The 14,400-nt window shown below is 46.4% G+C and overlaps 7 protein-coding genes across 7 annotated transcripts; 4 read left to right on the plus strand and 3 right to left on the minus strand.

The window, feature by feature from the left end:
- Positions 1 to 35: 35 nt before the first annotated feature.
- Positions 36 to 1,570, minus strand: FSST1_011453 (CFEM domain-containing protein; the record flags this gene model as incomplete). The annotated part of the gene is made up of 4 exons (XM_083234588.1): positions 36 to 498; positions 549 to 1,227; positions 1,275 to 1,410; positions 1,463 to 1,570. 4 exons carry the CDS (start codon positions 1,568 to 1,570, stop codon positions 36 to 38), a joined length of 1,386 nt encoding a protein of 461 aa, XP_083081149.1.
- Positions 1,571 to 4,419: 2,849 nt separating this feature from the next.
- Positions 4,420 to 5,274, plus strand: FSST1_011454 (type 1 glutamine amidotransferase; the record flags this gene model as incomplete). The annotated part of the gene is made up of 1 exon (XM_083234589.1): positions 4,420 to 5,274. One exon carries the CDS (start codon positions 4,420 to 4,422, stop codon positions 5,272 to 5,274), a length of 855 nt encoding a protein of 284 aa, XP_083081150.1.
- Positions 5,275 to 5,480: 206 nt separating this feature from the next.
- FSST1_011455 (heterokaryon incompatibility protein-domain-containing protein) lies at positions 5,481 to 7,565 on the minus strand (the record flags this gene model as incomplete). The annotated part of the gene is made up of 1 exon (XM_083234590.1): positions 5,481 to 7,565. The coding sequence occupies one exon, from the start codon at positions 7,563 to 7,565 to the stop codon at positions 5,481 to 5,483; it is 2,085 nt and encodes a 694-aa protein (XP_083081151.1).
- A 796-nt stretch (positions 7,566 to 8,361) lies between these two features.
- FSST1_011456 (acyl-CoA N-acyltransferase) lies at positions 8,362 to 8,937 on the plus strand (the record flags this gene model as incomplete). The annotated part of the gene is made up of 1 exon (XM_083234591.1): positions 8,362 to 8,937. One exon carries the CDS (start codon positions 8,362 to 8,364, stop codon positions 8,935 to 8,937), a length of 576 nt encoding a protein of 191 aa, XP_083081152.1.
- Positions 8,938 to 9,365: 428 nt separating this feature from the next.
- FSST1_011457 (glycosyl hydrolase) lies at positions 9,366 to 11,137 on the plus strand (the record flags this gene model as incomplete). Its single annotated transcript, XM_083234592.1, has 7 exons — positions 9,366 to 9,704; positions 9,755 to 10,109; positions 10,159 to 10,313; positions 10,362 to 10,471; positions 10,520 to 10,607; positions 10,658 to 10,769; positions 10,821 to 11,137. 7 exons carry the CDS (start codon positions 9,366 to 9,368, stop codon positions 11,135 to 11,137), a joined length of 1,476 nt encoding a protein of 491 aa, XP_083081153.1.
- A 637-nt stretch (positions 11,138 to 11,774) lies between these two features.
- FSST1_011458 (nucleotide-diphospho-sugar transferase) lies at positions 11,775 to 13,172 on the plus strand (the record flags this gene model as incomplete). The annotated part of the gene is made up of 1 exon (XM_083234593.1): positions 11,775 to 13,172. One exon carries the CDS (start codon positions 11,775 to 11,777, stop codon positions 13,170 to 13,172), a length of 1,398 nt encoding a protein of 465 aa, XP_083081154.1.
- Positions 13,173 to 13,408: 236 nt separating this feature from the next.
- FSST1_011459 (class II aldolase/adducin N-terminal) lies at positions 13,409 to 14,314 on the minus strand (the record flags this gene model as incomplete). The annotated part of the gene is made up of 1 exon (XM_083234594.1): positions 13,409 to 14,314. The coding sequence occupies one exon, from the start codon at positions 14,312 to 14,314 to the stop codon at positions 13,409 to 13,411; it is 906 nt and encodes a 301-aa protein (XP_083081155.1).
- Positions 14,315 to 14,400: the final 86 nt, after the last annotated feature.

The raw sequence follows: 14,400 nt of genomic DNA on the forward strand, positions 1-14,400 counted from the left end.
CCATCGTAGTCTATGTAATAGACTGAGTTCAAGCACTAGAACCTTGCACCTGTCCGGTCCAAGTCCATGTCCTTCATATGAAATAACTCCATCTCATCATTGTCTTTATGACCAAATTCTATTTCATAAGTTCGGTCGCACGTGATACCAATAGGATAGACGTGTAAACGAAATGCCGTCTTATCAACCTGTGAGGTTGTGCCCAGTGGCTGGGATCGAGAGCGGCTTCGATTGTTCGTTCCGGGCTTGCTTGGGCCTCCATAGTTGTTGCTGCCGTACTTGCAGTATTGTTGCTGTGTTGAGTTGCCAAGTATCTTGGGGAAGAGGCGGACTAGAAGAACTCGTAGACTAGGCATGCAGGCGCAGATAATTCCGACGTTGACCTCGATGGTGGACCACTGGTCGAACTCGGTGTATTCCCATGTTGCATTGTTCGCGCCTGCTCCTGCACGCATTTTAATGGTGGCACTGAGACGGAGAATACTAACAATGGTGACACTTTGACAGGTTAGATGTGGTACATGAAAACAGAGAAGGGGTACGCTCACAAGATACCAACGCTGAACATGATTCCGACACCAATCTTTTTCTTCCAATCCAAATTCATCCTCTTGAGCTGTGAGAGTGGAATGCTCAAAATCCAGACATCTAGGGCGATATTGATAGCTCCACTGGACCATGTGATAGCATTGATGTCAAGGCATGTTCCGGTGTCTTCAGTTTTATGTTCCCATTTTGTCCAGAAGTAGCTGATGGGTTGGCATTGAAAGGCAGCTATCAGTATAAATGACACACCAAATACGCAATTGAATACGACAGTAGCCCACAACGTCTTCCTAACGCCTCGTGTTGGAAAGATGCGGAGGTAGAAGAAAACCATGGCCAGCTTAAGGAAGGTCTGCAACGTAAAATAGAACATGGCCATCATGTAAAAGTTTCGACCGAAGCTGGTAACCTGGTCGGGAGTGACTGTCCAGATGTCGCGGCCCATGCCGTTTGGTGTTAAACCGTGCGAGTTGATGACCATGCAGGGGATGGCCATAAGCATAGACAAGCCAATGAAAAGATCATCAAGGCCCCAAGGGAGCTTGTACACTAGTTTCGTTGCGAATCGTTGCAAGACAAAGATACCTGATGTGGCACCCATTACATCGTTGACGGCGAGGATTTCTTGTTGGCGATTTCGGATAGGTGCACCACATAGTGTCATGGAGACATTCTTAGTACCTATTGGGTGTAAGCAAAATTCATCGCTTGCCAAATTCATGACTCACTTAATGATTCCCTGACGGTGCAATCCGCCAATACACATTTTTCTATCTCGGGTTGAAGTGTTTCGTTTCTACATATGCATTGTGTGTCGAGAAGATCACATGTTGAATTAGAGACAGAGACTGCCATGCATTTTAGCTTTAAGCTGCTAGTTAGTATGCATCGACACAGCAGATTTGATAAAATTTACAGCACACTTTGGTAACGTGGTCAAGACAGCAGAACTGTCAGAACTGCGAGCCAATATCAAAGGAGAGGATGCTAAGACAAAAGCAAGGAAACCACGAAAGAGACTCATGGTGGTGGGCTAGACGAGACCAAAAAAGGAAAAATTAGATATGACAGAGATTCGAGATGTGATAGGTGTGGGAGAAAGGCTCCTTTTTACATCACCAGGGGGGGAAAGCACACCATATACAGGGACGACGGCATGGCACCAGCACAACAAGACTTTTATCGTTGGAAACCGATCTGGTCTCGTTCAAAGTGAACTAAAAGAAGGATCCGCGGTTTCTGGTTGGGTCGTGCCTGATCCATACTCACTCTAGATCGCCCTAGCCGCTATATATGCCGAAGTGCGTTTTAAGACGCTAAAGCATACTTAGGCTTGCGATCAGACATGCACAGACAGGGTTCCAACTTAACCCTCTACGGGTTCTGACTCGTACCGGGGTCGGGTAAGATGATGGGTTCATCTTGGCATGACGGTGAAGTCAGCAAGTGCCAAAGTCGGCTGGACGGAAGGCTACCATGAGCTCGGGAAGAACTGCAGATCCGGACGTGTACGCCGCAGTGATGGATGTAGAATCTGTTATACAAGAAGGTTTGATACAGTTGCTATATTTGATAGATAGTGTACTACCAGCTGTTTTTTATTAACTTTAAATATGTGGTCGGCATGTATCAGCCACCTAGTTTCAGTGAGATGTGTTTAAGATTGGATAGTATGGCTGGGGTAACCGTAATGCCGATAACTGAAACATTTTGCAGAATGACGTAGATAATGTATCTTAAGCGAAAGATAGGCCGGATTCTTTATATTTTTTACTTTGTCATATCTTTATCCAAACCTCAGTAATTTACTTGGCAGTGTTATAACTCGAGTCCGATTCGGCATCCAGATTCCCGACATTATCATTGCTACCCACGCCTGTAGATAATCGACACTCGACATTTTTCCAATGTGCACGCATGGAAGTGAAGAAGAAAAAGAGACTCGTGGAGCATTGTTTTGACTCAAGAGGTACAGACAGGCAGCAATATGTTAGGTTATACTACCTAGTTAATTCCGCAGATGTATAGTGATATCAGTTCATTTGTTGTATCATGCAGGCCAACATTTGACGCTAACCTAGGAAAATACGATGTGTTCCAAAAGGGAAGGCTTTTCATGCACTTGTCCAGCTAGTTCATCACTATTTAATGCCGTTCACAGAGGGTCTATAGGGATAGTGTGACAGGCGGTACATCAGGAGCGGAACAAGAGAAGAAGAAGCAGAGAAGAAATGGAGAAACCCCTGGCCTAGAGAATACTTAGCGGACACTGAACGGCAACGCTAACTTGGTTAGATTAACACAGAACTGTTTCTCCAGCCCGTCGAGTATGAATGTGAATGGTCATGTTATAATGGTCTTGTTTACAGTTTGCTTCGACCGGGCTCTCCGGGGTTTGTTTCCATTGTGATGGATAGGTAGTTATGCTACATCCAAAACAGCCATTTTCTGACGACGTTTCAGTGGTTTCTAATGCTTAGGGGTAACACTAAGACACTAATCGAGTGTCGATCAGTGGGGCAGAGCCTCTTTTCAGTTCAAGATTTCTCCACGTGGCGCATGGAATAACACTGACAGTATCCAATCTCAATCTTGTCCGCTGAGGTACACGTGGATCGGATAGAGAGAGCTGAAGAGGCTAAGCTGATGGATTGATTGCTCAGCATAAATCAGCTCACTAAATGAACTAACTGAACTAACTCGACTGATCGGCTGTCCTCGGTCCTCTGTTCCCTGTTCTCACAGCGGAATGGCTTGCACTAAAACCCGCTGATCTGTCTGTTGTGTGGAGGCCAATATGGAAGAGCTACAGGGTAGCAGAGACACGACTAACAAGTAAACAACACAGCCATGTTTACAATCACTTATGGATAGGTGTAGTTTAAATTCGAAAGTTCATTTATTTCTTTTGGGCTTGATCAAACTAAGATGTACTTGTATTCATGTTTCACCGCGTTGTAGAAGTGCGGTTGAATCATGTCTCGTTCAATGTACAATTACCGAGTCAACAAGACGAATTCCGCCCACCAAGAAACGCTGGTTGCCTGTTCATCTTCATCCGCATGGTTGCAAGGTTTACCTCGCTAGTCCTCCCGTCATCTAAATTAGCCTCACCTTACCCCCTTGTATTACTGACCAATGGCTGGGATATCTTTCGGCAATTGCAAGACTCATCTCCTGTAACGGAATCTTACCGGATCTGCTTCTTTGCGCTTACAATAAATGCCGATCTGCGTATCGCGCAATTATTGTAGACATCGTCATACAGCACCAATGTGAAGATCATCATTCTTCTTTCCACCACCACAGACAGCCTCGCAATCACTCTTGACCTCGTATAATATGCCTTGTTTGTTTGGCGGCTATTCATGATAGAGGCATGCCTATTGCCTCTTAGCACAACCTGGCTTACGGGATTGTGAAACATGGCTGGGGTATTGAGAGCGAACATGTAACGTTATCGTGTGGCTCACTTTGGTGACGGAAGTTCATGCGAACTTGCCCTACAATCCCATTTAAGGGATCTTGACTCAACTCGGGGATTATGTGAGACAAGTCCCGGGGTCATCTTATTCCCGACACCGTGTTGAAACACATACAATTTGCCCATCGATATAGATTCTCCTATCGTCCAGTATCTTGCCAGATAAATCTCCATATTTCTCTCTGACACTACTAATATACCGGTGTATGTCAAAGGGCGCGTGACAGCATCAGCTGATAGTGTCTTTATTGACTATTTAGGTAATTATTGCCGGTACTCCATTTTTATTAGTCAATCTTCTGTAAACTGCTTCAAAACCGCATCAACTAGAGAGATCTTTTTTCCTTCTTTATACGTCTCCAAGATAATACTATCACCGTACAATCGTTATGGCTGTCTCACCACTTACCCTGCGCATCGCCATGTTGAATGCCGATGCGCCAGTGCCCAGCGTGATAAAACAACGAGCACCCTCATACGGCCATATCTTCCATGAACTTCTATGTCAGTCGGCGGCTCGTGTAGCCCCTGGGTTGTCTGTCGAGGCAGACTACTTTGACGTTTATCATGGCATATACCCAGAATTACTCACCTGTTTCGACGCAATCGTCATTTCCGGTTCCAGCGCCAGCTCCTACGAAGACAAGGACTGGATTAAACAACTCGACGCTTATATCGCCAAAGTATACGTCGAACAACCTCGTGTCAAGATTTTCGGCAGCTGCTTCGGCCACCAAATTATCTGTCAAAGCCTACTCCGTGAATACGGGGTCTACGTGGAAAAAGACCCGAAGGGTATGGAAATGGGTGTCCATACAGTTCAACTAGAGCAAGACTTCCTGAAAGCAGTAGGAGATCGTTCCTCCGTCATCGATAACTGCAAACTCGGACTACAATTTATTCATGGCGATCATGTCAAAATACCAGAAGGCCATTCTCTCCCTCAAAGCTGGCTTTCCATGGGCCAGACTAAACACTGCGCATTTCAAGGAGCATATGAGCCGAATCACGTGCTCACATATCAAGGCCATTTCGAATTCGACAGATTCATCAACATCGAGACTTGCAAAGCCTTTTCGAAAGCTTGTGGGTGGGGTCCCCAGTTTATCGAAGCATCAGTCGAGGCTATGGATAAGGATGATGACTCCAAAATTGCGGCTGACATGGTGATGAGATTCTTTCTTGAGGGTCGACATGCCGTGCCGGGGATTGGAGGGTTGATGAGTCCCCCATTAGAGGACTAAACAACTGTTTTTAGAAATAGAAAGAATTGACAATGTTCTGTTTTGAAGGTCATGTGCTGTAGCGAGAACGTTTATAGAAAGTGGTCGCTGAAGACAAAAGCTTCTGACACAAATGCCAAAGAAGTTCCTACTCCTGCAGAAGTTCGGGGTGTCGGACTCCCTTCATCCTGGTCAGAATCACAGTCGAATTCTTTAGGTCTAAACTTTCAAACCATCCGGATGTTCTCCCATACCGCATCCTCAGTTACTGCTTCTCCCTGCATGGCCCCGTGAACATAAGTCTCACCAACGACAAAATACTCATTCTCTTCGTCTGTCCTTCTCAGTACCAACGGCGCAGGCGATCCGGCAACTATCCAAACCTCGTCTCCAACTTCACAAGACTCAAATCCCATCCCCATGTATCCTGTATCAGTAAGTATAGGCCTATGATTCATATAAGTCGACGCCATTATGGTTCCGGGCGGCATAGAATGTTTTGAAAGCGGTTTCTTTAGCATTTCGGCCTCTTCATCATTAAGTTCTACATCCTCTTTTGGTAGGAAATCCAGGTATGACTTGACGAGGTTGAGGCTGGGGAAAATGCTCGAAGGATATTTCGCGGCTATGTCATTCAAGTAAGACATTCCATGGAGATACTCGAGTACAAGCGTTTCGCCGGCAGATGGCGACTCAGAGTCTTTGTGAAGAACTCGCAATGCGTGAACGATTTCTTCCAAAATGGTTCGCTGAAAATCACCAAGTCGGACAAGTTTAGCTGGTCGATTCGTAAAGTCTATATCATGAATCAAAGTGCGCCAAAAGACTTCATCTGCCGGCTGGCCAGTATATGGATAAATCTCATCCATGCCGAGAAGAATATCAGCCGCCATAGCACGTCGACCCCGAATAGCTTCGATGTAGATCTCCCCCAGTTTTTGGATATTTCCAAGACGCAAGCCAAAGGCGTTGAGGATATTTCCATCGATGCTAAATGGTCGTGGGTTTTGGGCATGAGGCACATGATTAGAAGAGTTGATGGTGCCTATAGATCGAAATTGAGCGCCGGAGAGAGTGTTGAAGTCAACTGCCGGGAAGTCCGGGACCCATGATGGAAGACCAAGAGTCTCTCGCATGTCGGGGGATTTGACAAGAGTAATGTAGACCAAGGAATCGGTAGCCTCGATAATCTTGCGTGCGACATTCCGTAAAAGATCCTTGATATCGATTTCATAGTTTGGCTCGAATTCTGATGGTAGCAGAAGTCCATCTTTGGCAGCCATGTGCTTCATGATACCTCCCAAGCCGTAGACGACATCCCGAGGGTCAGAAGCTTGAAGGCCGAATAGCGTAAAAAGGAATCGTAGTAGCACTATCTCTGCTGATTTCCCATGTCGACTAGAGAGCCCGGCCTCAAAGTCAATCGTCTCTAAAGTTCGGGTCCACTGACTCTTATCACCTTTGCACCACTCTCGGAGCAGTTGGATTCTCTCAGCATGGAATATGTAGATGTCGCCCTGAAAGTAGATAGCAGGCCTGTGTTTGGGGACTAGGTCGAGCCAAGGCTGGAGGAATCCGCTGTAGTGAAGAAATGCTGCTGTATAGCCCACGCAATCAAAGCGAGTAAATTTGCCGTTGCATAGGATAACAACGTCATTAGTAAGAGAGACTTCTTGGATTACCCACACTCGCGCAAACCAGTGACTCATGAATAGTGTGACCAGCCCAACAGCTTCTTCTTCATCGATGGGCTTCATTCCGTATTTATCAGACATGATTGAAAGATCAGAATGAAAAGCCCAAAATTGGTTTTGAATCATTCCAACCGTGTGAGGAACTGACTCGGTCCCGATCCTCTCGGCCGCATTTATTCCAGCTTCCAACTCTGGAAATGGCTTGCCAAGCCAGACGATGACACGGTTGGCCTTTCCATAGATCTGGTTCATTACCGAGACCTGGGAACATCGCTCAACGGGGTCGAGCTGGTTGATACACAAGGCGTCGATCCAGATGGGGGTCTCAGAGCATGAGGCGTGGAGTTCGACGAGGGCATCGTAAAGATTTGGCTGAACTTCAAATGTCTGCCCGTTTAACAGGACAGAAGTGCCCGAATCGGCCTCTGTATCGCAGGGGCGAGGCGATCCCCAGGTGTAGGACAGCGCATTGTAAGTTGTCTCTGTGACGCTGGATAGTCCATGTGTCGCGAGTGTCACACTTAGTACTTGGACTTCCGTGTAAGGATGAATATCCAGCGAGATGGTTGCCAAACGGAAAGAATCAGTGTCAAGCAAGTCTGGATAGTATTGCGGCATTATTATAATAAATCTGAAGAGGAGTAAGAGTTAAGATGAGAAAGAGTAAAAGTGGATGGCAATATTACAGATGTCAGCCGCCGTTTCAGATGTTGTGCTTTACTCTAGCTTGTTTGGGGCTAGGTGGTTTCAACCTATCTATGCATAGGTAGATTTATCTTTGTACTTTTGATTTTGTTTTCACCACTATCCGATAAGGACCCAAAACTACCTTGTCTCACTATCCCACCCCCCTTTTGAGGCCTACAGCGACGCATTTCATAATTATGACGGGTTTTATACGGTGTCTCCAAGAAATAATTCCTATACCTATTTTAAAAAATAGGAAAAAACATCTTAGTCTGGCTCCAAGTCTCCGTCTTGGATAGTACCGAGTATATTGTTTCCACAATCCTTCAAGTAGTAGATCTCGGTACCAAGGACAACGAAACCCTCTAAATCGCGCGCCTCCTTATCCTGGAAGAGAACGGGATTACTTAAAGAGCTTTGAGAAGATGATCCATCGGGTATGTCATCCAATTCATGTCAGCAAGGGTGCATAAACCTCTTGATTTCTAACTTACCAGACCTCGATGGTTTCAGAATGTAAAAGATATCGGAATAATCTCTCTAGATTTAATAATAACAAGGGTGGAGTTATTGTATCTCAGCTGGGGTTAATAAGTATTTAATTAATTTACAAAATGAGTCACTACGAATAAATGACTCACTTTCGGCTAATGGGTATAAACCCTTCGTCTTGATAATGCATTCGGTATCTTAATTTTCAAGTTTGTCACCTGTAATCAATCACACGATGACCGACTCAACTACAGTCAACTGGCCACAAGGCTTGGAGTTATACCATATAGACACTCTCCAAGTCTTGGAAGAATGGACTCCTCCTCTCACCAAGCTCCTCCAATCTTGCGTCAACGACGACCCTCCTTCATCATCACTCGGTTTCCACGCGCCTTTGTCCTCTAGTGACGCCAAAGAATTCTGGCTTTCTCTTTCAACTCAGCTCTTTGGTCCTAAGCCGCAAATCAGCCTATTCGTACTCGCACGAGGCTCCTCGGCAATTGGTACTATCCATCTGTTGTCTCACCCCAAAGCAACTCACGCGCATAAAGTCGAGGTTGCAAAACTATTGGTTTCAGAAGAGGAAAGAGGTCTTGGGCTAGGAAGGAAACTAATGGAGTTTTCTGAGAGGTTTGCCAAAGAGAAGCTGGGCAAGAGTATGGTTATGCTCGATACTGCGACAGAAACACCGGCCAGAGGATTTTACTTGAAAATTGGATATACGGAATGGGGTATCTGCCCGAGTTATGCTGAGAGTGCAGATGGGCGTTTGCATGATTGTTCATTCTTCTATAAGAAATTGGATGGTTAGCCTAGACAAATAGCTTCATCTTAAGTTTCGGTCACACAACCCTATTCAACCTTATTCCTGACCAAGATTCCGGACCGAGCTCCCCGATGAATCATCCCAGCATAATTTAAGCATGCCTATTACAGGGATTGATTGGTGGTCACCATTTATCCGCCTGCCTCTCCGGGGTAAACAACCGCCAAGCAATGGCCTGATTGAAGCGTCTACCAATTCAGCGGGGGATCGACATGTTCAGGCCCTAGTATTGGGGGCAATCCCCGCGTTTTTACCAACAGTTGACAGGTACAAGCGGCTCTAACCCTGATCTCATAGATGACGCCGAAGCAATTTCGGGTCATCATGCCCCGAGGCAAGTATAAAACATCCTCAGCGTAACAATCAATTGAGTCACTTGCTGTCACCAATTGACTGAGCCTCACACACTCAACATGTCTCTCCTCTCCCTTCTCACCTGGGCATCCCTAACAAGCGCAGCCTGGATCGTTCCAGGAGCTCGCTGGCATGATACCGAGGGTAATCTCTTCAACGCCCATGCAGGTGGTCTCTGCGTCGATCGTTCCAGCGGCAAGTTTTACTGGTTCGGAGAGTACAAAACTGAAGAACGAGAAGAAGGCGGTGGTATCTCTGTCTACAGCTCTGATGACCTCGCGACATGGGAATCTCATGGTCTAGCACTCACCCCTGAAGAAGGACACGAGCACATTTCACCAGAGAGCATTATTCAGAGACCCAAGGTTCTCTATAGTGAGGAGACTGAGAAGTACCATGTAATCATAAAAGAGCCACGCCGGGAAGATATGTGCTGACTGGGAAGTAGATGTGGTGGCATGCCGACGATCGAAACTATAGCCTTCTCCTTCAAGGTCTCGCAACATCTGATTCCATCGCTGGGCCATACAAGTTCAATCACGCCATCGCACCTCTTGGGAACTGGTCTCAGGACTTTGGCGCTTTTACAGATTACAAATCCGGCAAATCCTACGCTCTTTACTCCAATGGTGACCGCGTCGAAGGACGAGACGTATACTTGAGTCAGTTCAATAGCAATATTACAGACATTGAAAAGGTTACGCATCGCTTCGACAAGTACGACTTTGAGGCGCCGACCATTATCCAGACGGAAAAGAGCTATTGGACTTTTATGAGCCACAAGACTGGTTATCGACCAAACAGTATGTGTTGAGTTTGAGACGTTGTAACGAATACTGATGATTGGTTTAGATGTTGTTGCCATGAGAGCTGATAAGCTAGAGGGACCTTGGTCGCAGCCATTCTTTGTTGCGCCAGCTTACACAAGGACATTTAGCACGCAGTCTGGTTTCTCCTGGAGGATAAACGGAACAAAAAAGACGACATATCTTTACATGGCTGACCAGGTACGTATTTGTGTTGAGCTATATCAGAGCTTGTGCTGATTTCTTTAGTGGGATCTACCGTCAATCTGGGAAAGTCGCAATGTGTGGCTTCCCATCGAGATTGACGAAGAGAACAAAAGCCTCGAGGTTGTCTGGCATGATATCTATGACCTGAACGTGTAAGGATGCCTATTGAAGCACAGAGTAAACGAGCGCTGACCTTGTAGGAAAACTGGCGAATGGAAACCTGTCAAGGGTAAGACATACCCGGCCAGCAAGGCCAAACTAGCTGGAGATGCATTCCTCCAAGAGGCTGTAAGTTAAACCATCCTGAGAGCGAAAACAGTGACTGACATATGCGACAGACCTTTGGAACAGACCATGTTATTGCAACGGGCATTTATGGCAATGAGAGCACAGTCACGTTTACTGTTCAGGGCAAAGGTGCAGAACAATGGGTATCATTCTACCACCAAAGTACGCATTTATTCCTGCTCCAAATACAATCTTGGTTACTGACTTCTCTAGACATTGATGACATGGGCTTCGGTGACCAGCCGATGGGTCAACCAGACCGTATCAATGGCACATGGGCAATCCGTCGCATTAGCAGCGTCGTTGTCAACGGCAACAAAGACAAGGTGCACACTCTGTACCAAAAGGATACACACAAGGGCATCATCCTATCTACGCCTCTTCTTCTGCCGCTCAAGAAGGGCGAGAATACTATTACTGTTGGTGGTCTTGATAATGGCAAGGGTGTCAAGGGCGCGGATTTGGATAAGATTGTTGTTTATCCTCCCGAGAAGAAGAAGGCCAAGAGAAGTTTGTTTGGACTGTTTTAGATCAATAGTGTAGTAGTATCATATGTCCCAACAAGATATTTAATTTCTCATCAACCTGACTCTTAGAGTTCATATGACCAGACGACCGAATTATGTATATACTTGTCATATAGGAGTAACCCCCTAAGTAAACATTATTTACTTATTCTTTGACTTTAAGAATGACAGGAGAAATTCATAGTCCAGAAATAAAAATACATGCCATAATAAGTTTCCATATTTTGATAGCCACTGATAAACGCGAAGTCCGACCACGTAATTTTTAACTTTGTTCATACACTGAATACCCGTGAACAATGAGTGCACTGGCAGCCACTGTCAACTCTGCATGTTCAGAATGCATCTGGTGTTCCCACAAAGAATTCCTTTTGTTTCCACCTTGTTCAATAAACAATGATATTTCACAGCTGCTCGCAGCTGTTCGCAGCTGTAGTTCTCGCGTTGACACGGAGACAACGAACAACTCTCGAAATGTTATTGTTCGATGCTTGTATAAAACCAAAGAAACTCTTACCGATATCAACTCAAAACAATCATTCGACAAGTCTTTTATCAACCACAACTGACTATCGACCTCAACTCATCGACATCCTCAAACTACCTTTACGAAGTCAAAACACCTATCAGGTAAGCCAAGATGGCTATTCTCAACACCTGGCCGGCTGCCCTCCCGGCCAAATCACACCTCCTGGCCCGTATCTTCCCAGCACTTCTTCTCATCATCCCCATCGTCGTCTCCCTCACCTGCACCTGGCTTCTCTTGGCCGACACCTATCTGAGAGTCTTTTGCACCCTTTTTGTCCTCCGTTACACTCGCTTGGTGGGCCATCTTTTCGGGTCATGGATGTATCGTGCTCGCGAAGTGAGCCCCGATCCGGCCTTTACTCGCGGAGATGTCACTGTCATCCTTCCCACGATCGATCCTCACGGCCCTGACTTCAAGGAGTGCGTGGAGAGCATCCTTGCGAATCACCCGGCTTGCATTCTGGTAGTCACAGTTGGCGATCCTCTTCGGGAAGAATGCCAGAATGTCCTACGAAAGTTGAGCCTCGATGCACCACACACAGAAGTCTCCGTTGCAGCGCTCTCAGAGCCGAGCAAGCGTAGACAAATCACCCACGCTATGCCCAATGTCACCACACCCATCACCATTTTTGCTGACGATCATGTTTTCTGGCCAGCCGATTTCATCCCCTCTGTTATCGCGCCATTTGACGACACCCACGTTGGTGTTGTCGCTACCAAGAAGCGCGTTCGACGTACAACGCCTGGAGAATGGTCCTGGCCATCGATTGTCAACTTCATCGCGTGCAACTATCTCGAGCGTCACAACTGGGAACTACGAACGTCTAATGCTATCGACGGAGGAGTCTTTGTCATCTCAGGTCGCACAGCTGCCTACCGCACTGAATTTCTCAACAACGCTGACCTTTTGGAACGCTTCTGTCATGAAAAGTTCTTTTTCGGCCTGCTAGGCGGCGACGGTCTCGGCCCGGATGATGACAACTTCCTCACCCGCGAAGCCATGAAGAAGCACTGGCTTATCGTATTTCAGGACACTGAGGAGGCAACTATCGGGACAACGCTCGGTGAATGGCCCAAGTTCAAGGATCAACTTCTTCGATGGGCCCGAACTACTGTCCGCAGCAACCCCGTCATGCTCCGCGATCCCGTCTTTGTTTACCGGTATCCCTGGAGTACATTCATGGTGTATTGGGCATCACTGTTCAACTTTGCCATGCTGTGGGATGCCCTGCTCGTCTTCACACTCGTCAAGAGCTCAAGCGTCGGGGCTGCGGACGTTATTCTGCTACTGATTTGGATGCTCTGGACAAAGTCTGTCAAGCTCATTCCTCATTTGCTGGAGTATCCTTCTGATCTTCCGTTGATGATCTTCCAGATTCTTTTCGGTTACGTGCATAGCTTGATCAAGCTCTGGGCATGGATCACTTTTTGGGACTGTGGTTGGTCTGGACGTAACCTTGAAGGTGTTGGACAAGCTGAGCTTGACACTGCTTTCCGTAAGGTTGAGTAGACAGACAATTGGGTGAGCTCAGGTTTGGGATGGCTAGTGTTATTGGTACTTGGACATTGGCAGGTTATTGGTACTTGGACACCGGCGGGGCCGGCTTTGCGAGGAGTTCATCGGAAACAAAAAGCTGTTTTTCTAGGGTTTGGTGTTTGTACAAATTGATTTCGTTTTGACAATTTTTATATTCCCTTCATGTTGTGAATTGTGTGTCGTATTGTACGGCGAAGGATGCTGCCTAGCTAATTCTTAAAGTCCCACTTGGACAATTCATCCTCCAGATCATAGTAAACCTGAAATTCACAGTAACAAATCTCGGGATCACTCTCTACATCAAAGTTAAAGTCCGCCTCCTCATCTTCGATAAGCACCTTCTTGATACCGCTCGCAGCCGCAGCTTCGGCAAGTAGCTGAACACGACAACTATTCTCCATGGAAGTATACAACCAAGCTGCTTCATCAACTGTCTGACCAACAGTCAAGATACCGTGGTTTCTCAAGATACACCCCTTGCCCTTTTCACCCATGGCAGCAGCGATTCGATCGCCTTCTTCGCTGCCTAACACAACACCTCCATAGCTATCGTACACGCTGTGCGCGTCTCCTCTAAACTTGCAAGCGTCTTGGGTAAGCATCTCAAGCCGCTTACCAAAGACTGACCATGCTTTTCCATGGATACTGTGTGAGTGACAAATAGCGTGTACATCTTGTCTCGCTTTGTGAATAGATGCATGGATCAGGAACCCAGCAGTGTTTGGTGGCCGTGATCGATTACCACCAATGACTTGGCCGTCGAGATTAACGAGAATCATGTCACTGACTTTCAACAAGCCAAAGTGTCTGCCCAGAGGATTTGTCCAGAAGGCATCGGTGAACTCGGGGTCGCGGACCGAGATGTGACCGCTCATACCCTCAACGTAACCTTCGCGATGCCAGTGACGAAAGGCAGCAGCGAGATGTTCAAGTTGCCATTGGCGTTGAGAGGCAAAGTTTGGATGCTTGGGAATACCTTGCAAGACAACATCCCCGTGGGACATGGCTTGAAGGGGAGTCTTGTTTTGTAGTTCATGACCATGAGACTGAGATGTCTTTGAAGGTGTCATGGTGGTTGAGCCATCAGTGACAGGTGAAACAGCAGTGGGAGCCATTTTGAAGAACTATTATGAATGATGTGAAGAAAGATGATTCTTTCAGATCTAACCAACTGACAAGAGCCTTTTTATAATCGTGCACT

Source organism: Fusarium sambucinum, chromosome III (genome assembly GCF_050947815.1).
Source record: "Fusarium sambucinum isolate potato_lamoka chromosome III, whole genome shotgun sequence".
NCBI classification, from domain to species: domain Eukaryota; kingdom Fungi; phylum Ascomycota; class Sordariomycetes; order Hypocreales; family Nectriaceae; genus Fusarium; species Fusarium sambucinum.